Source organism: Schistocerca cancellata, chromosome 1 (assembly GCF_023864275.1).
Source record: "Schistocerca cancellata isolate TAMUIC-IGC-003103 chromosome 1, iqSchCanc2.1, whole genome shotgun sequence".
Classification (NCBI taxonomy): Eukaryota; Metazoa; Arthropoda; class Insecta; order Orthoptera; family Acrididae; genus Schistocerca; species Schistocerca cancellata.
This window is the reverse complement of record NC_064626.1, coordinates 1,127,975,824-1,127,997,689: the sequence shown is the minus strand read 5'-3', so window position 1 is coordinate 1,127,997,689 and position 21,866 is coordinate 1,127,975,824. Positions and strand designations below refer to the sequence as shown.

Genomic DNA, 21,866 nt, shown 5'->3' with positions numbered 1-21,866 from the left:
CCTAACCGTATAGTCCGAAATCGCTAAATATTTATTCCATCCTTCAAAATGGTTCAAATGGCTCTGAGCACTATGGGACTTAACTTCTTTGGTTATCAGTCCCCTAGAACTTAGAACTACTTAAACCTAACTAACCTAAGGACATCACACACATCCATGCCTGAGGCAGGATTCGAACCTCCGGCCTTAGCGGTCACCCTGTATCACAACATGCAGCTGAATATCACACACTTGATTTCAATGGCTGTTTCACTACCCGAGCTATTCATCTACATCTACATCCATACTCCGTAAGCCATGTGACGGTGTATGGCGGAGGGTACATTGAGTACCTCTATCGGTTCTCCCATCTATTCCAGTCTCGTATTGTTCGTGGAAAGAAGGATTGTCGGTATGCTTCTCTGTGGGCTCTAATCTCTCTGATTTTATCCTCATGGTCTCTTCGCGAGATATACGTAGGAGGGAGCAATATACTGCTTGACTCCTCGGTGAAGGTATGTTCTAGAAACTTTAACAAAAGCCCGAACCGAGCTACTGAGCGTCTCTCCTGCAGAGTCTTCCACTGGAGTTTATCTATCATCTCCGTAACGCTTTCGCGATTACTAAATGATCCTGTAACGAAGCGCGCTGCTCTCCGTTGGATCTTCTCTATCTCTTCTATCTCGACCCTATCTGGTACGGATCCCACACTGGTGAGCAATATTCAAGCAGTGGGCGAACAAGCGTACTGTAACCTACTTCCTTTGTTTTCGGATTGCATTTCCTTAGGATTCTTCGAATGAATCTCAGTCTGGCATCTGCTTTACTGACGATCGACTTTATATGATCATTCCATTTTAAATCACTCCTAATGCGTACTCCCAGATAATTTATGGAATTAACTGCTTTCAGTTGCTGACCTGCTATATTGTAGTTAAATGGTGAGGGATCTTTCTTTCTATGTATTCTCAGCACATTACACTTGTCTACATTGTGATTCAATTGCCACTCCCTGCGCCATGCGTCAATTCGCCGCATATCATCCAGCACTTCAGTACAATTTTCCATCGTTACAACTTCTCGATATACCACAGCATCATCCGCAAAAAGCCTCAGTGAACTTCCGATGTTATCCACAAGGTCATTTGTGTATATTGTGAATAGCAACGGTCCTACGACACTCCCTTGCGGCACACCTGAAAAATCTCTTACTTCGGAAGACTTCTCTCCATTGAGAATGACATGCTGAACTTCAGAGGTGACCCCGACGTGTTCGGGTTCAAAGGATTACAATAACAACGAAGGATATTTCCTGGCCATGCGATAATGATGGATGATGACGCCCGTAACATTTCGAGAGTCGCCATGCGACTTCGCCCTCCTGGCAGACGATGGCCACCTTATGTTTCGCGTAAGTGGAGGTAAGCTTTCAATGCTAAGGAGTGAACGTGAGTTCCTCGAAGTCTGCGCTCATAGTGAGCTAATTGGAATACCGATGTGTAGCGGAAGTCCAATATGTTGTTACTTTCTCGTCGGCGTTCGGCGCCTATGTAAAATTGAAAACTAAGCTAACACGCTGCATGTCTGCTTCACAGTAGGGAAGAGTGCACCAAGTACTCACACACGAAGACAGCGGCGTTAAAAAGCCTTCTTAGTACTTACGCCGCCTGCAAAGCTAAGTTGTTGCTGTATTGTCGAACAGCAGACTGCTGACACAAGTCAAAGCCATAATAGTGATGCAGACGGATATGTACCTGCATGATGTACCTGCCCTAGGTGACCGTATCCTAGATGCTATTGTGCCTTCCTTCGACTCCACTCGGCGGTAATGTGTGGCAGTATCTCAGTAGATGTGCAACCCGACTACGGCAGACTATCCCGAAGGTAACAATACTGGAGCGACAACCGAATGAATACTTATGTAACAAAGTTCAACCCCCGAACAAACAACTGAGCGAGCTGCTCGCCGATCACGGTGCTAAGGACACTTACCGATGGCGATGGCGGACCCACTCTGTGCACAATACTCGCCGTCAAGATGATGCGCCAAAGATAACATATGTTGGCCTCATAGGCGTTTTGGAGACCAAGCCCATAAATTAATTTACGCTACGAATATGTTTTGTAGACCCCAGCTCTCATCTGGGTATTCTGCTGAAGGATAGGACGCACAAATATCTCCCCGCCACCACCTTCAACCTGTCAGCAGCCAATAATTCAGACATTTTGACTTATAGTACACAGTACATGGAATTAGATCTGGGGCGACACCACACAGTAGTTTGGAAATTCATTGTAGTAGACGCCGTGGAACCAATTATCGGTGCGGACCTGCTCACATGCTGTCACCTGCTGCCTGATGTCGCTGACGCTGGTCTGCAAGATGCAGTCACCAAGTTGTCAGTGACCGTTTACCAACACCATGCGGCCAGCACCGATGTCAAACTCATCCAGACGGCGACAGACTAGTATTTATGCCAGACTGCTCGACTAGTTTCCTGCATTCACAAGTCTCCAGGGGCCCTGATGAGGTAGGTCACGACACCATTCATTGTAACAGTACGACAGCAAGGACCCTAGGTTTGTGTAGACCTAGATGCTTAGTCCCAGACAGAAACGCTGTCGCCATAGCTGAGTTTGATGCTATGCTCGCAGAAGATATTATACATCCATCTAGTGGTTCCTGTGTAATCCATGCTGCAGCTCGTTCCTAAGGAGAACAGCGCATGGAGACCATGTGGCGATTACAGCGTGCTGAATGCTCGCACTAACTCCCAACCTATACCCGGTTCCACATCTCAAAGATTCAAGGATTATAATCGTGCTCTGAGCGGAAAAGGAATGTTAAGCGTCCTTGACCGCGCCAAAGAATACACACAGATCCCAATAGCGAGGAGGATGTGCCAAAGACAGCGATAATCACGTCTTTAGTTCTGTTTGAGAGTCTATTTCTGACCTGTGGCGTCCGTAATTCAGCCCAAATGCGGAAATGGTTTATTGACTCCGTTCTACATGGCATGCCATACTATTTTGCATACCTTGACGATATTCTCATCCATTCCAACACTCTAGAAATGCACCAGCAATATTTGACCGAGGTCTTTGAGCGCCTCAGTATGTATGGAATCGTCTTGGATATGTCAAAACGTGCGTTCAAATGACCAGAAGTGACATCTTTGGGCCACCGCATTTCAGCAGAAGGATTGCTTCCGTTACCAGATAAAGCATCTGGCGACAGCAAAAGAGCTGTGCAGGTTCCTTGGCAAGCTGAATATTTACAGATGCCACTTACCGCACACCGCCACTTTGCTGGAACCACTGCAGCTGTGCTGACCAGTCCTAATGAGAAAGGTAAACCACTGTGATAGTGGACTCCAATAATGACAGACGAATGGTCAAAATGAGCCACGCTGAAGCTGAGCTACTCACGCACTCAAAATCAGACCCCACCCTCACCCCTCCTGGTACTTGTATTCGACACCAGTCAGAAAGTGATTGGGGCAGCACTGCAACAATGTTTCAATGGGAACTGGCAACTTCTCGCTTCCCTTTTCCATAAGTTTTCGCCGGCGCAACAGGGAAGGAGTGCATATGACAGATGACAAACTGTTGCCCATTTATGCATCCAACTAGAGGCAAGAATGTTCACTATATTCACTGACCAAAACCCATTCACATTCACATACTGGTAACACAACGATAACTGTTCTCCCAGAGAATTGAATCAGCTGGAGTTCGTTGCACAATTTATTACCGATTTACAATACGTCTCCAGCCTCAATAGCGTAGTAGCCGACAGCTTGTCTCGCATTGGCACAGTCACTGAGACAGTTGATTTCACTCACTCACAGTAAACGTGACGAGCCACATAACATTTTAATATCCATGAACATGATACAAGACAAAAGGAAAAGTTTCATGTCCAGTCAACAAGACATTAGCCTATAAAGCCTCCACAGTAAACAGCACTATACAGATTTACAATAGTCTTCATATAAAGTAAAGGACATATCATCATTCTGACTTTTTTGTAAAACCCTAAGGGCATTCTTATTGGATCATTGTTTCTATCCAGTAGCAGAATTCCTAGATCATTTAAGATACAAAAGATTTGAAACAAGATGGCGCAGCTACTGCAAGAAACTTTGTGGATAAAGCTGAAATTCCTGTACCTGCTGAAATAATTACTGTATATATATATATATATATATATATATATATATATATATATATATATATATATATATATGAATAATCTCTGTGTGTGTGTGTGTGTGTGTTCTGTATCCCACAATCTGGAAAGATATATAGGATGAATCAATAAATCAATACCCCCGACTGCAGCCTGAACTTGTTAACGTACCAAGTGCCAGTTTTCAGCTACACTGCGACGCTTCAATGGGCAAAAACGGCCCATACGTACCAGTGAGCCTGCACAAACGCATCTTTCACACTCTACACAACCTCTGCCACCCCTGAGTGAGAGCATCTGTGAAACTTGCCTCACACTACGATTGACCAGGACTTCAAAAGGATTGCGAAGCATGGGCGTGTACGTGCATAGTTTGCCAACTCATAAAGGCGACCGGCATGTTCGCACACCCATTGGTCTGCTTCCAGAGCCTACTGAAATGTTTGTCCACGTCCATATGGATGTTGTAGGACCTTTGCCTCCATCAATCAGACGACGTTACTTGCTGACAATCGTGGGCCGTTTCACACGGTGACGAGATACTTTTACAGAGACTGGCGAAAGTATTCTTTTCTAAGTGGGTCTCGCGATTTGGGTGCCCGCTCCATATCACAAAAGGCATGCAGTGCCAACTTGAGTCTGAGCTCTTTGTACAGTTTAGCAAATTCTGCAGAGCCTACCACCATCCAACCACTAGCTATCATCCTGTGAGCAATGATATAGTGGGGCGTTGGCACCATTCACTCAAAGCAGCGCTAATGTGTTACGTTGTGAAGTGGACCATGGCTTCGCCTTTCGTGTTGCTCAGCTTACATCCTAAACAGACCAGATCTCGAAGCATAACCTGTGGAGCTTGTTCATGGAGAGACATTCTGACTGTCAGGAGAATTTCTCGAGCCAAGCGCTCTGCCGGGGGACATTTTCAGCGATCAAATGTTAGAAAAACTCAGGGACCACTTCGCACAATTGCGACCACAACCAGCATCACGCCACAGCACATGTTCATCCTTTGTGCATAAGGAATTGACAGACAGCTTCTCTCCAGATGTGAAACCAGCCCTCATGCTGCCTTACACCAGACCTCACTGTGCCCTCTCATGTGCTAACAAAACCTTAGACATCCTGCTCATAATAAACATAGTGCAATGTCTATAGCCCATGTCAGACCTGCTTTCCTGATTGAGGACGTCTCCAAAACACCTCTACCCAGCCATCTGCTGAGCCTGTTCAGTATGACAACGCCGCAGCCTTCCCATTCACCCCATCCGCAGCCGTCACAGCAGATGCAGTCAGGACAGTGCATCCACTTCCCCTTGCAACTATTGGACAGTGACATGGCTCGAGAGCTCCGACGATGGTGTGGCGACCAGTACAGATCGCATGTGCAACGAGCATGATCAGTTGATCACCAGTGGCAGTCAGAGAGATTCATGTGTTTGCCATGCAGAACACTTCTTGCAAGCTTAATCTGTCCTGCGAAAACCATCAGGTAAAACTGTGAAATATATTGTAGTCAGTTCCTCTCTTGTAATCAGGATTGGCGATAAGTAATTAATGTATTAGTTCTCCACAATAAATGTTCTTGTTCCCTTTACTCTACAGTTTCTTGTGTAGATGGGAGTTACAAGAATTGCTACGCTCAAATAAGTTCCCAGCACTCTTTTCTGTTATCACACATACGCACATTTAATTTGTGGACGACTTGCAGCAGTGCAAGACTTGCCTCAGCTCCATTGCACTTGTGGCGTCGATAGGTCACATCGACCACACAAATTACAATCTTTGGAACATTAACTGCTCTCACGAGCAGCCGTGTTTAATTCAGTTTGCCATTGTACTTCATGCAGTGTTATTTGTACTAGTCTTTATGGTAAAATATATTTGTACATAGAAAACTTGGGAACTGTTCATTATGTATATTACGATCTATATTCAGAATCTGATACACTGAAGCAGCATACCTCATACTGTGAAACAAGTACGTTTCATTCTTAATTTGTATATTATTGATGATAATAGCTCATTCCTATGAGAACTTTCTTATATGAAGGCATTAACCGTCGATGAATCATTGTGTGACTTATTATAGCAATAATTGTAATAAATCATTTCAAGAATAACGTTTTTTTGTAAGTCTCTGGTATGCGAGCATGAAATCTTGTGAGAGACCCTTATCGAATGCTAATGAAAGTCGATAGGCAATCATGCCGTTGTCGATGTTATGTGTGACGTGAAAATGACGGCACAGTTAAGGAAATTGTTGCCAAACGAGCATTACCGTATTAATAGTTTAAAAGTAAACAAATTAATATCTATTAGTAAAATATGATGTCGTTGGCCAAATCCGATGTCTTGTATCGCATTCTTCAATATACCTGCACTTCAGTGCATCCAGTAATTTTTTTTCCATGATTCTGAATGAAAAAGGACCTCTCTCTTACACCTTTAATCACTTTCGTACAGAATTCAACATGCATGTCTTTTTCTTTTCTTTTATTTAAATTTTGTCTACAAGTGTGATTTACATGCTAACTGCAATAAAACTGATTAGCTGTGCTCTCTGGTTGTAAGGGCATTCATGTATTGAAAAGATAAACTTCTGGGCCATGTCAGACATAAACCATTTAGGTTTCAACTCAAAAACCAAGCATGAAGTTATTGCCTTATAATACATTTCTAAAGAAAATTTCTGGCGCCTGTCATCTAGAACAGTTGACGTGAAAAGCTCAAAGTTGTGATCATTCAGTCCATAGATCCTATCAGTACAAAGACAATCATTTCCTAACGTTGACAGAAGCTTAAGTTGTGTATTGTTTGCAATTACAAGACTATAGTCTTCTGATTTAAGTTATGGTTAGTCAGGCTATAGGCAGGCCTTGAGGTCTGTACAAACGATCAGTGTTCGAAGTATGTTTCGTATGATTTATCCACACACTAACACCGGTATAATCAGGGGGTGAAACTCATATAGGGTTTTCCGGTAACACGACGTTGGTTTGGTCCCATGCCACTTGGAGCGCTGCAAGTTTAGCAATTTATAGTCTCGTGTTCCTATTGGATGACGTAGTCTTCCATAATTGTGTTGGTATTGTAGCAACGTGATCGTGATTTTTTGTTTAAATTGCAGTGAAAGTATGTTGCTATTATTGTGCTTAATTTTTTGATGCATTCGTAATATTTGATGGTGTGATGATTCAGTATTTACTTTTTTACTTTTGTTTCATATAGAACACGAGGTTGTATCATCACATTACGTTCTGTGGACTCTTGTATATTTGTTCCTGCAAAGAAATACAATTTCCATTGCTCAGTTCACTTAAAAGGTAAGTATATTTCTTATTTCAGTTTATATTTCCTTGTATTTCATAGAGAATCCCATGCTAGCAGATTTTGACATAGTTGGTATTCAACTTTCCGAATCCTGTAATGGAATATAATTCTGGCTTTGATTCAGCTTCCTTTTTGCCACGAAGTACTCTTAGTGACATAATAAGTACCATTTATTGTGCCGTTTACTAAACACAAAATATTGGACGTGTTACAATTGATTCGTAATGAGTCGAGTGTGTTCTATTTCCAGTTTTCGACAGTAAATATTCTGTATAGTATGTAACACTCTATCCAGGTAAAAAGTGTTTGTTGCTGTTGTATCGACAAAGGTTGTGTTGTCACATAATAAGACATTTGTTTTGAAGTCACACAAAGCAGGTCCTTCAAGCAGTTGGACATTTACACGTATTATTGTGGCAATATCCAATGCAGTAGAAATCTTCTCGCACTTTAATGCTCAACACAATGTAATACAGATTTACAGCTGTAACTGTTACTGATAATGTACAGTTGAATTTGGTATCTACCATGGTATCTAGATGCTGAAATATACTGGAATGGTACAATAAGCAGTGTTTCTACTGCCTGATAGCACTGTTTAACGAAGTGGTGTTGAATATAGTGCAACTACGCTCATGCAGTTATATATAGAGTGATGTGCATATCCGGAGTAGAAATGAGAATTTGTTTCGTTTTTTCACTATTTTGTAGCAATATCACATCAGATTACAAGCCATGATAACAGTTATCAATACTTCAGTACAGGAGAGCTGCATTTAGACATAAGCTAATATGATTTTTGATAGGGAAATTAATTTTACATTGAGTTTTCTTTAACATTAATCAATGTAAACCATACCTGATCTTTTTTCTAGTTTCTAATTTTTGGTTTGAATAACATTTCAGACACATGAGGATGCGTCATACAAGAAGAGAAGAATCCAGTTTGAGATTGAAATTGAAATACTCGTGTAAGTTTCCAAGATGCAGGAGTAATTATTATGTAAAAACAAATTCCAAACACAAGAATAAACATTTCTATAAATTTCCAGCTGCATCAAAAAGTGAGACTTTAAAGAAGTGGAAATTGATCTGTAATATAGATGAAGGTGTCAACTGTAGTTATTATTATGTGTGTGAGGATCATTTTTATGAAGCATATTTTGTGAACTTTACTAGACACATGCTAAATCCTGGTGTTATACCAAAGCACATGGAATTGGTGTTGTATCACCCTCCCCCCACCCATCTGTGTTACACTGGTGGTGGTGGTGGTTTCACCACATCAGGTGCAAATATAAGTGTGCACAAGACAGGTCACAATGAAAAATCTACAGTAATACAACGAAGCAGTCCCCCTTTACAGAGCACAGATGATGGTGAGTACAGCTTTTTATCCTCACCTGTTTATGATGTTGAAAGTAGTCCAGGTGTAATGGGATCTGGCGTTTATAAACGTGATTTAACTCCAAGAAAACACAAAATGTATAAACTGCATAGAATTACAGTTTCCAGAGTGTGTAAATTGTAAAAACAGCTACAGAATGAGAGGAATAAATTGAAAATTCTAAAAGAGTTGTATGATGACAGGAAATTTCAGTTAATTGAAGAAGAGTTGAATGATGTGACTAAAACTTTTATTAATAGTCAGTTAAGAAATGCCAATATGCAGTCCACAGCAGTACAGTGGTCTATACAAGATAAGGCATTTGCTTTATCTATTTATAAGCGTAGTCCCAGGTTGTACAGATATTTGGCCACATACTTCTCCCTTCCATCTGTCAGGCTGCTCAAGGGAGTGCTTTCCCACATACCATTCGATACAGGACTTAATCCAGCTTTATTAAACTTTCTAGCAAGGGAAGTAAGTAATATGCATGAAAATGACAAGTATTGTGCTCTACTTTGTGATGAAATGTCTCTGGGTGATGGTATGTACTATGATGCACACAAACAGCTAATCTATGGGTATCAGGACTTGGGTCATTTAGGACGTTCACCTGTAGCTGCTAGTCAAGCATTGGTTTTTGTGCTGAAAGGCATTCACAGAACTTGGAAACAAGTTCTAGCATATCACTTTACTGCAACCACTTTCCACTACACCCATTTGAAATCACTCATTGTTCACATCATAAGTGAACTACAGAATGTTGGGTTCAAAGTGGTTTGTACTGTATGTGACCAGAATGCAACAAACCAAAAGGCCCTTAAGCAACTGTGTGAAGCAAAGTTGTTGAAGCCCAGTATATTTCATTTTGTCGTCAATAATCAACCAATTGTTACCATTTATGATGTACCACATCTGCTCAAAACACTAGAAATGCTTTGATACATAATAAAATTCAATTTGAACCTCACAAAGCAGCAAAGTTTGAGTACATCAGTACAGTGTTCTTTTTGGATAAAAAAAACGGTTCAAAACTCTACCCAAATTAAAAGCACAACACTTTAACTTTTTTGATTCCCATGTCAAAATTAAGGTAAAAGTTGCTGCTGCACAAATGAGCCATACTGTTGCAGCTGCAACTGAAACATATGTTTCTATTCACACATTACCATCTGAAGCTATACACACAGCTGAGTTTGTGGAAAAGGTAGATAATCTCTTTGATTCACTCAACAGTAATGAGCAATATCAAAAAATTCACCACATTTAGAAATGTGGTATAGCATATTGAGGGAAATAGGCAGCTGGCAAATAATAGATTTAAAAACGGGAAGGAACAAGACTAATATGTTTAGCTTCATAAAAGGTTGGCAGATTACATTACAGTCTATTATTTTCTTGTGGAAGACCTTGAAAGTGGTTGGCTTTATGTACTTAAATTTAAAGGCGTTCAATCAAGATGCTTTAGAAAATTTCTTTTGTTGTATATTAGACAACATGGTATTGCTAATACAAACCCAACTTGTTTTCTGTTTGTACAAGCTGTGAAGACTTGTGTTGTCAATCATATGACTTTGCCTTTCAAAGCCATGAGTGTAAGTAACTGTGAAAATGATGATTACACTCCCTTGAGCAGTTTGTGTCACTTTTTGGCAGCTAGTGGTAGGAGTGAACATTTAAGTGAATATGAGATGAATGACACTGATACACCTGAGCAAATTTATTCTTACTCAGATGGTATCATCAAGTCTGTAGTAGATCAATAATCCTTAGCCTATGTAGCAGGCTATGAACTAAAAGCCATAGATGTACCAGATGAGTGTGCAACATGTAATACCAGTCTCTACTCCTCTGTTGTGACTGAAAATCATTTGTTTACCTCATTTAAAGAGAATAGTGAGGAGCATTGTCATTTGAAATATGCAAGTGAAAGACTCATGATTTTCCTAAGGGCACTCCACGATCAGCTGTATGAGTATCTAAATAGTCATGGTCACACAACAAGACTACATGATAATTTTTAAAAAAAACATTTGTTCTGTCTCATACAACAATTTGTAATAAACATGACATTCAAGAGAAACTTCTGAAGACAAGTATTCCATTTATAATCTACAAGTATGTGAAAGAAAAGAAATTTACAAACAAGAGGAAATTGTGTATTCAACAACTTAAAAAGAAGTTCAAATCATGTTAAATGACTTTGTATTTCAGTGTTTATTATGTGTACAATGAGAGTAAGCTCCCTATACATATACAAATGTTGTGTTAAAAGCAGAGAATTGCATGTTCTTGTATCAAAATCATGCCTTTGATTTGTTATGACAAAATCTGGTATTCAGCAGGAACGTAACTTAACACTTTCTAGATGTGATGATTGGACTCCAAAAGTATAATGAATAAAGTGCTGTCAAGGGGAATTTGTGTTAATTTTCAGTAGTGTACCAAACAAAGTTTTCAAAGAGGAAGTAAATAAATAAAAATGTTAAAAACAAATGTTGTACCAGCGTCTTCTTTCATCATTTAAACATCATGGGTGTTGCCAAAATAACAGCCAAGTTGGGGAAAAAAGAAAAAAAAATGTTATGTGTTGCAGTTCATTTTCTTTGTATGTCTCATTGGCAAAAACATTTTGGCTACTTTCATGGAGTGTCTACCTGCTCTGCTCCCAATTTGTTTTTCAGTTGATGTAAAGTAGTATTTTGTGTGTTTCATAAATTTATTTGAACTGTGCAGAAGTTCAATTTCGGATGACTGAATATCCATAAATAACAATCAACAGAAAAAATAATAAATCGGATTTTGTAGACTTTACAGTACATCCTTGGTTTGTAGCACAGATTTTTTTTGTAAATGACCTCTTGGTTATCCTTTAGCTGTGTAGTTATTTATTTGTGTAACCTACTATTCCACTTTCGATCATGCAAGTGGACATAATGTGCTTTAGGATATGTGGAAACGTAAAAATCATTTATATATGCATGCAATGTCAGATGATTTTTTAGTCTGACATGTGCTAAAGCTCGTTTATTTCCACTTGATAATGGCCACACGCCCAAAATCGCAATATTGAGTTTTACAAAAAAATTTCACAGTCAAAAGGTGACGTCGTAATTTACGAAAATTTTCACAATGTAAACTGCAGCTACGAGTAGTTAATGTTTGTTTTTCATTGAGATTTCTTTTATGTATTACTTTGCAAGATCTCAAAAACCTTTATTACTACACTATGCGGCCCACATTCAAAGATTAAATGAAAAATATTGTCATCTAATTCGCGTATTTAGAAATAAACATAAGAGATTTTCGCGCCATATTTTTTCGTATTGAAGTTCACAGCCAGGCCACAAGTAGCGCTGGTGTCGTTCTGTGTTGCCGTATAATAACGTGGTCTTTGCACTTCTACTTTATTGGTGTTCTGTGGGTATAATCATTAATATGAAAGGCAGCATCACTATTTATTGTAGAGATGGTTGATGTTATGCAAATCCTTTTTGTTTGTTAAGATGCAAACGACTTACTTCATCACCAACCACAGAATCACGAATACTATCAAAAATATCGTACACGGACACTTTCATTTCCATTTGCGATGCAACTTTGCGTTTGTCGTCAAAGACTTGCGTTTGTTGTCAAAGACTTATTCTTTGTACACTAAAACTGTGATCGACTTGGATTGCTGTAAATTCAGCTGATATACTTCCTGCTTGCTTTATCATAATGAATGAGAGTTAGTGGCCATCTATGTTATTGGATCATAATACTTCAATTTCTCTTATATTTCCACCTTTCGAATTAAAATGCCCGTCACGATGACAATACAGGTGTGTGACAGTTGCCCCATCTACAGTGAAGCGCTAAAGAAACTGGCATAGGCATGCGTATTCAAATGCAGAGATATGTGAACAGGCGGAACATACCACTGCGGTCGGCAACATCTGTATAGGACAACAACTGTCTGGCGCAGTTGTTAGATTGGTTACTGCTGCTACCATGGCAGGTTATCAAGATTTAAGTGGGTTTAACTGTGGTGTTATAGTCGGCGCAAGAGTGACGGGACAAAGCTTCTCCAAGGAAGCAATGAAGTGGAGATTTTCCCCTACGACCTTTTCACAAGTGTACTGTGAATGTTAGGAATTCGGTATAACAACAAATCTGCGACATTCCTGTGGCCGAAAATAAGTCCTGCAAGAATGGGACCAACTATGACTGAAGATAAGTGTTCAATGTGACAGAAGTGTAACCCTTACACAAATTGCTGCATATTTCAATGCCGGGGCGTCAACAAGTGTCAGTGTGCAAACCATTCAACGAAACACCATCTATATGGGCTTTTGGAGTCAAAGACCCATTCGTGCGCCCTTGATGACTCCATCACACGCAGCTTCATGCCTCGCCTGGGCCAGTCACCTCCGACAATGGACTGTTGATGAGTGGAAATATTTTCCTGGTCAGACGAGTCTGGTTTCATACTGTATCGAGCGGATGGACATGTACGAGAATGGAGACAACCTCATGAAACCATGACTGTTCAAGCAGGTGGAGACTCTGTAACATTGTGGGGCATGTGCAGTTGGAGTGTTATGGAACCTCTTATACGTCTAGCTACAACTGTGACAGGTGACACATATGTAAGTATCCTGTCTGATCATTCATATCCATTGTGAATTCCGGCCGACTTGGGCAATTCCAATGTGACATCCCCCACGTCCAGAATTGCTACAGAGTGGCTCCACGATCACCCTTCTGAGTTTAAATAGTTCCGGTGGCCACCAAACTCGCCAGACATGAACGTTATTGAGCATATCTGGGATACCTTGCAATGTGCTGTTCAGAAGCGACCTCCTCCCCCTCGTACTGTTATGGATTTATGGATAGCCCTGCAGGATTCATGGCACCCATTCCCTTCACCACTACTTGAGGCATTATTCGTGTCCATGTCACGTCGGGTTGCTGCCCTTCTGCGTGCTCGCGGGGGCCCTACATGATATTAGGCAGGTGTACCAATTTCGTTGACTCTTCAGTGTATATTTTTGCTAAATGAGCACCATTTCACATTAATCGATTTGGTTTCACGTTTCGTTTTTTGCTTAAGTTTTGAATTAGACTCCAATGCTCTGATTTACGAAATTCATCTCACATACTTCACGCAATTCATCTTACATAAACGGAAATTTACTTAGAAAATAATGCTACTCACACCACCATTCTCAAATATTTTCCCGCAACTTACGAAAAGCGGTGACGATACGCTCCTGCAAAGAGTTCCATGTTACTAAGTATGACATACTGTGTAGTCATCCTGGTAAAGACTTTGACACATTTTGTTGTCAGACGCTTGTGTACTATTTGGGTGTCAACAGTAGTTTCTGCTGTGTGTACCTTGTTTTGTGCTATGCTGTGGTGGAGTATGGTGATTTCGTTTCGCTGTGCTTTGTTTTTATTGCGACATGTGTCCATTTAAGACTATAATGAAAGAGTGTATGAAGGAATTCAGCATCGGAAACAAAGGCCAGTTTTGCGGCATTTGTTCATCCGAGGAAGAAATCGATTACCTTTTTACCAGGCTCAAATGTGTTGGGTATTCTTATTCGGTGAGGAGCAGCGCTTATAACAGATTATCCTCCGACGCTACAACCAGTAAGTAAAAAAGTGTTTTATTTACTTTATTAGTATACTGAAAACAATGTTCCGACTTGAGAAAGAAAAATTGATAGAATCATACGATGTATGGTTCATCAGTGAGAACAATTCAGGTGCTCTGAAAAATAATGAGATTCTTTATTTGTATTAAATCAAGTAATCATTATAAAGTTTATTATGTAAAAGGTAACCGGGCACAAGTAGCCTATGGTTTACAAAAGTTTATTTAAAACATTATGGTCTGTTTAAACTTTTGTAATCATACTAGTGGCTCGTTGTTGATTAAAATGCTAACCTTTTTGTACTATAGTAATGGTTCTCAGTATGTCTATATTTGGCAAGGTAACACGAAGAAACTTTCATTTTCTTGTATTTTCTCTTAACTACGTATAAAAAATATTCCAATTGTTCCAGGTAAACCACGATTCTTCTTCAGTCAGTCACAAGGGACTATTCAAATCCCATTTTTTGGGTCACCATTTTCGGTTGAGTATGTAAGCTACAGGCAATGTACACTAGGTCCAATGTACTATGATAAAAACGAGATTCCTGTTCCTAATCACCTGGTGTGTAACATTAAACTCTTGTTTTTATTGATACACAAATTGTCAAATCATAGGAAGTATACCTTTTTTTCAAACTGAGAAAAAGAACTGTGTACGTGTTTAAAATACAAACATGTAGGAACTTCAAAAAATTTATTACTGCACTTTTTTTTATTTAAAATATAGTTGCATCATTCAGTTTCTTTGTCATAGTTTAGTTGTGCATGTAGTGGTAACATATTCATCTACTATAAAATGAATAACTAATAAGTCTTTCATAGTGTAGTACATAAATTTGGGATTTAGCTTTGTTTTTCTTGTTAATGGCAAAACTGTGGTTGTGTTTTGTCTCATGTTCATGTACAGAAATTGTAAATGCCTGATGCAGTTGTTTGTACATCATTCTGTAATTGAAGACCAGCTTTTCCCAATGCACATTTTACAGTTCCTCCCAGTCCATCACCCACAGATTTACCATGGCTAGTAGCAAAAAAAGTAATTTTTGGTATCAGTAGGAAAATCATTTTTGTGTTTACAGAATACTTAAACCAATTTCTATTTTTATGTTCAGCTGTACATTCTTCACTGAAGTAACACAGTTTCTTGACTCATGGTATAAGTAAACCAACCAGTTAACCATTTCTTTCCAAGAGGCATTTAGAAATCCTACATCATGCTCCCTATCATTGCTTATAAAGCAATGGTTTACTATTTCTATTTTATTTTCCTTATTTATCACATAAACGCAAACACAATTGATTGTACACATGATTCTTGTCCGGTGGTAACTGTGGACTTCAGTGTGAATTACAAACCTGTAATTTTCAGCAATGTCTATTAACAGAACTGCTTTTTTGTTGGTTAGGTTTTGCTCCACATTTTTCAGATATCTTGCATAACACATAGATATAAATTACTGTGTCCAGTGGTCTGTGTTAATTCACTGGTTGTACTGAATTGCATCATCAGTATGTTTGTAAGTTAATTTTGAGTTCTGTCAGTTTTTCATCACTGGGACAATTATTACAGTGATAAAGCACACATTTGTTGTTTTCCAAGTCACATACAAAAAATTTACATTTCTTCAATGCACATCCAAAAGTAGTTTTACATTTTGGCGGATGCTGCACGATGAGTGCCACCGAGTGAGATAGTGCAATGGTTAGCACATTGGACTTGCATTCGGGAGAATGATGGTTTAAACCCGCATCAGGCCATCCTGATTTAGGTTTTCCGTGATTTCCCTAAATCACTTCAGGGCAAATGCCAGTATGATTCCTTTGAAAATGCATGCCCTATTTCTGTCCCCATACTTCCTAAATCCGAACTTGTGCATCATCTCTAATGAACACTGATCTCCTTATCCTCAGAATTAGTGCCTGCAGCACCAGCTAAAATGCATCACTTTGGTCTTAGTTAACAAAATATTGGTGTTTGGGTTATCATTCAAGCAAGAATGTACTTACCTTAGGTTGCAGAGGGTAAATCTTTCTTCCATACACATTCTCTCTATGGTGTCTTTTGCTCCAGGTAACATTAGAGTATATTTGTCATTTTTAATTTAGGAATTGATAAAAATAAACTTTTCAGTGTCCTTTCATTTATTGAATTCTGAAATTATTATTATTTTCTTCTTTTGATCAAGAGGGAGGAGCTAAATTTAAAATTTGATTCCCCTCCTCCTCCCCCCTTTCAAATCTCCTCATATTGGCCACTTTTATCCCTCATTAACAATGTCATGGCATCAAAATCTTTGCCGTTCTTAAAAATTTCAGCATCCATTTTACCTTCCCTACTGTTACAAACTTCCACACTGATGCCAACTACACTCTTTTTCCAAAACATGATTCACTTTTTCTAGCTTCAGTTTGTTACATAAGGGCTTGCTGTGATTTGGAATTGAATGAAGTTTTAAGGAAGAGCACCCCAAATCGTCTAAAGTTTTGTCGGCATACTTGATACTTTGTTTTTTCTATTATTATTTCTGTCATTGAGCTCAGTTTTGTGTTCACAAATCTGAATATATGTTGTTCGCTGTTTTTTGTGTGGTGTTAGATAAAATCTCCTAGCACTTAATGACATAGATAAAGTGGTCCTATTGGACTGTGCAGCTGTGATTTTAACAATGTATTTTAAAAGGTTCACATTCTCGTTGATGGCTTTAAGCAACTTTTAAGTAATGGTATATGTGGTGTCTATATGTAAGGGTTCTTTAAGTATGTTCTGTAACATTTGTATTGAACCATAGAAATATCAGATATTGCTGGCCTTCATTCAGCTCTGAAAATTGTAGAGGAGTTTTCACTGAGCTGTAGTTTGTCAAATGACAATTGTTTTAAGCAACTGTATGACACTAAATAAATTCATACTTTCCCCTTGTAATTAACTGACTGCTACTTCATTTAAAAATTTAGCTTCTTCTTTAGAAGTAGGATTGAATTGAATTGGATTTATTTGTCTGTAGACAAAGTGATGCTAGTGGGAGTGTGAAAGGACACGGTGGAGAGAGGGTAGGGCAGCTAGGTGCAGTTGGGGGGTTAGATGGAACACTGGGGAGAAGGGGAGTAGTGGAAAAGAAGTAAAAGGACTGGGTGCATTGGCGGAATAGAGGGCTGTGTAGTGCTGGAATGGGAACAGGGGAGAGGGGCTAGATGGGTAAGAACAATAACTAACGAAGGTTGAGGCCAGGAGGGTTACAGTAAACGTAGGATATATTGCAGGGAGATTTTCCACTTGTGCAATTCAGAAAAGTTGGTGTTGGTTGGAGGGATCCAGATGGCACAGACAGTGAACCAGTAATTGAAATGAAGGCTATCATGTTGGGCAGTATGCTCAGCTATAGAGTGATCCAATTGTTTCTTGGCCACAGTTTGGCCATGGCCATTCATGTGGACAGACAGCTTGTTGGTTGTCATGTCCACCTAGAATGCAAAGCTGTTGCAGCTTAGTTTATAGATCACATGACTGGTTTCACAGGTAGTCCTGCCTTTGATGGCATAAGTGATGTTAGTGACCGGACTGGAGTAGGTGGTGGTGGGAGGATGTAGGGGACAGGTCTTGCATCTAGGTCTATTACAGGGATATGAGCCATGAGGCAAGGGGTTGGGAGCAGGGGTTGTGCAGGTATGGATATTGTGTAGGTTCGTTGGGCTGTGGGAGGGGTGGGAAGGGCATGACGAGAGGTACTCAAATTGCTGAGGAATAATGTAATTCAGTTGCTCCATTCCTGCGTTCCACTGATTCACGAGGGGAATGCTCTCTGTGGCCAGACAGTGGGACTTTGGGAGGAGACGGGTAACTGGAAAGATGAGGTGTGGAAGATCTGGTTTTATACTGGGTTGAAATGGTAATTATGGCCTGTAAAGGCCTCAGTGAGACCCTTGGTATATTTAGAGAGAGACCTCTCATCACTACAGGTGCAACGACCATGGGTAGCTAGACTTTGTGCAGTGAGTGGCGGCTGTCGAAGTGGAGGTATTCCTGGTGGTTGGTAGGTTTATTATGGACAGAGTTACTGATGTAGCCATCTTTGAGGTGGAGGTCAACATCAAGGAAGGTGCCTTGTTGGATTGAGTAGGACTTGGTGAAGTGAATTGGGGGGGGGGGGTGTTGTTGAGGTTTTGGAGGAATGTGGATTGGGTTTTCTCACCCTTAATCTAGATCACGGAGATGAAATCAGTGAGTTTGAACCAGGTGAGGGATTGTGATTCTGGGTGTTTAGGAATGATTCCTCTAGATAGCCCTTGAATAATTGGCATAGGATGGTGCCCATAGCTACAGCCCGCATTTGTTTATAGGTAATGACTTCAAGGCAACAAGCTGTCTGTCTGCATGAATGGTCACTGACAAACTGTGTGCCAAGATGAAACTGGACCACCCTGTTGCTGAGCACGCCACCCAACACAAAGTTCTTCATTTCAGTGACTGCTTTACAGCATGTGCCATTTGGATCCTTGTTTTCAACACCAGCTTTTCTGAACTACGCAGTTGGAAAGTCTCCCTGCAATGTATCCTATGGTACCGTAACCCTCCTGGCCTCAACCTTTGTTAGTCATTGTCCTTATCCATCTAGCCCCTTCCCTGCTCCCATTCCAGCCATCTATTCCACCGACGCACCCACTCTTTACTTCTCTCCTTTTCTGCTATCCCTCCCCCCCTTCATCTCTCCCCCGCCCTCAATCTAACCTCCCGTCTGCATCTAGCTGCCCTACTCTCTCTCCACCTTGTCCCTGCATGCTCCCACTAGCAGCACTTTACTGTCCCCCAACCCCTTACCCTGCTATCCCTCCCCCTCCCCACCCCAAGCTCCTGTCCCATCAAGTTCTGCTCCTCGTATTCTGGCTTTAGCTGCCAGAGACTATGGTCATGTGTGTGTGAGTTGCATTTGTGTGAATGTGTATACGTGTATGTTTTTTTTCCTACAAAAGCCTTTTCGCCGAAAGCTTGTTTAGTGACAGTCTTTTTGTTGTGCCTATCTGTGGCTCCCCATCTCCACTACATAGTGAGTAGCAGCTGTCCTTCTCGTAATACTGTTTCAGAAAGCTAATGATTATTATAAGTAAATAATTACTAATGGTAGAGCAATATTAACTTGCATAGGAGGATCTTTTATCAGCTTAATTATTGGAAAATATTGTTCTAGAAATGGGTGTCAGGTAATTAACTAGAACAATTACAGTTAGTGCATGTCGATTCACGGTTGGGGTAAGCATTGTTGAGACACCAAACAACAGTTGCTGTTCATGCATGCACCTGCTTTCCGCTTTGAGAAAGCATATATACTGAAGATTAAGCCTCTCGCTTGCTTATGCAGAATTTATCACTTACCACCACCATCAGTGATGAGATCTCACAGCAAATGAAATAGAAATTCACTAACAACTCGCTATGAGCGCATTTAATGCTTGCATTAGCTGTGGCATTCACAGCAGATCACTCGGAACACTGCTGGACGCTCATTGGCTGTCGGAGAAGGCATGACTTAGGTGCACAGAAGAAGCCATCATTTGCTAAACGTGTTTAAATGAAACATGTAGTACCTGGATCTAGTATAGTCTGAATTATTGTAGCGAATTGCTTATTATAGCACGCAAATGTTAGAGAGATGGCAAGTTCTTTTCATTAATGCTGTAGTTGTGATATGGAACTTAAATCTTGCTCAACAGTTAGCGTGGGGTCCCAGAATCCAATCTATCTGTTGACTCAGATCAACACTGAATGTTTCAGTTACAACACAACAAGGGAAACACTTTTAACTATATACAGTACACATGGAATTATAAACACTGTTACTTCCAGACCTGCACGATAATCCTTATACTGACACTGCTCAGTCTACTAGCTAGTAACTGTTATGAATCATTGCAGTTTTTTCAAGTAACTGTAATATTGTACTGAGATTTCAATAAGAACGATCTTTAAGCTGAATACTTAAAATATTTTCTTGTCAATTGTACTTTTTTAAAAGCTTTATCTTTGTAGGCCTATAAAAAATATGAAGGGTAGTTGTAAACTTGGTACGCCGAATGATTATGAAATTTACTACTGCACAAAGTTTATTAACTGTAGTGAAGGTTTATTAAAATATAATAGGATACTTGGAAAAATCATAGCTCTTGGGGCTGTCTAGGTAAACAACCAAGCATAAAATAGAGGCTGAACAAAAAGTTTACAGAACATAACCTTATTACTGAAAAAGAAACAGCATAACTGGTCCATGCATTTATACAGTACTGTGCTGATAAATTGAGATGAAGGTGGTGGCAGTTTTGATCTCCTGTGGTGTTCAAAAAAAGGCAGCAAAAGTATCCATGGCTCTAGCTATGTAACAAACTTTGAAAATTATATTCGTAGCATCAGATTTTTGTAGTATGAAACTAACAAGGGTATGCCATGAATAGTAAGTCAAATTCTTTCCACTTATGAGGCTATTTTATATAATCTTGTAGTTCTTGCCTCATTCAGTTCACAAGATGTGAACCCTTTGGCTGCTAGCCACCGACTAACTCAAGCCACCGAGGAGCTTTGCAGTTCGATCGCCAGATCCACATTTTCTATTTCCACCAAGCCAGTTTTGTTGCAGAGGGGCTTCTCTGATTACAAACCTACATGCCCTATGCAAGAACCAGTATTACAAATAAAGTTTTAACAGTTACATTCTTTCACAATATACAGGGTGGTCCATCTGAAGTTTCGAATGAGATTATCTCGAAAACTATACATTGGGTAAAAACAGTGGGTAAGACAATTTCGTAAGCTCAAAGGGGGACATAAATGATACTACATGTGATCCCCAGCTCCCGCCCCCTTGAGTGGGGCGGCAGCAACTTTTAAATCTTAAATGGAAACACCCATTTTTTATTGCAGATTCGGATTCTCCATAAAAAAGTAATCAAGTTTTGTGTGAAACATTTATTAAACCATTGACAGATGGCACTGAATTGAGAAAAAAGTAAAATTTGGGAAGAACTCTGATTTATTTACAATTATCCGAGAAAGACGCATCAAATCGATAAAACATATGCACCAATTCTTTCATTACACCAAATTAAGCTAGTTTTGTACAAAATGTACTGTATCCTACTTTTAGCGTTACCGAGGAACAATGACGTGGACGTAGTAGAGTGATGTTCCCATGGGGTTCTTCATTAGTGTGAGTCCCCTTGCCTCTCACATGTTGGGGTGCATCATTAGTGTGAGTCCCCTTGCCTCTCACAATTTGGAGTGCTTAATTAATGAAATTAACCACGAAGAAATTGTTCAAAATTATCCCCATATGCTTCAGTGCATG

General features: G+C 39.9%; 1 protein-coding gene across 3 annotated transcripts in view; it reads left to right on the top strand.

The window, feature by feature from the left end:
* The first annotated feature begins 14,203 nt into the window (after positions 1-14,203).
* Positions 14,204-21,866, top strand: part of LOC126092559 (calcium-responsive transcription factor-like) — a 33,255-nt gene continuing 25,592 nt past the window's right edge. For all 3 annotated transcript variants that reach the window (XR_007521357.1, XR_007521358.1, XM_049908242.1), the window contains exons 1-2: positions 14,204-14,528; positions 14,946-15,097. Coding sequence is in view for 1 of the 3 variants with exons in the window: in XM_049908242.1 (XP_049764199.1) it covers positions 14,339-14,528; positions 14,946-15,097 (342 nt within the window). In the remaining 2 variants the exon portion in view is untranslated. The remainder of the gene's footprint in view (positions 14,529-14,945; positions 15,098-21,866) is intronic.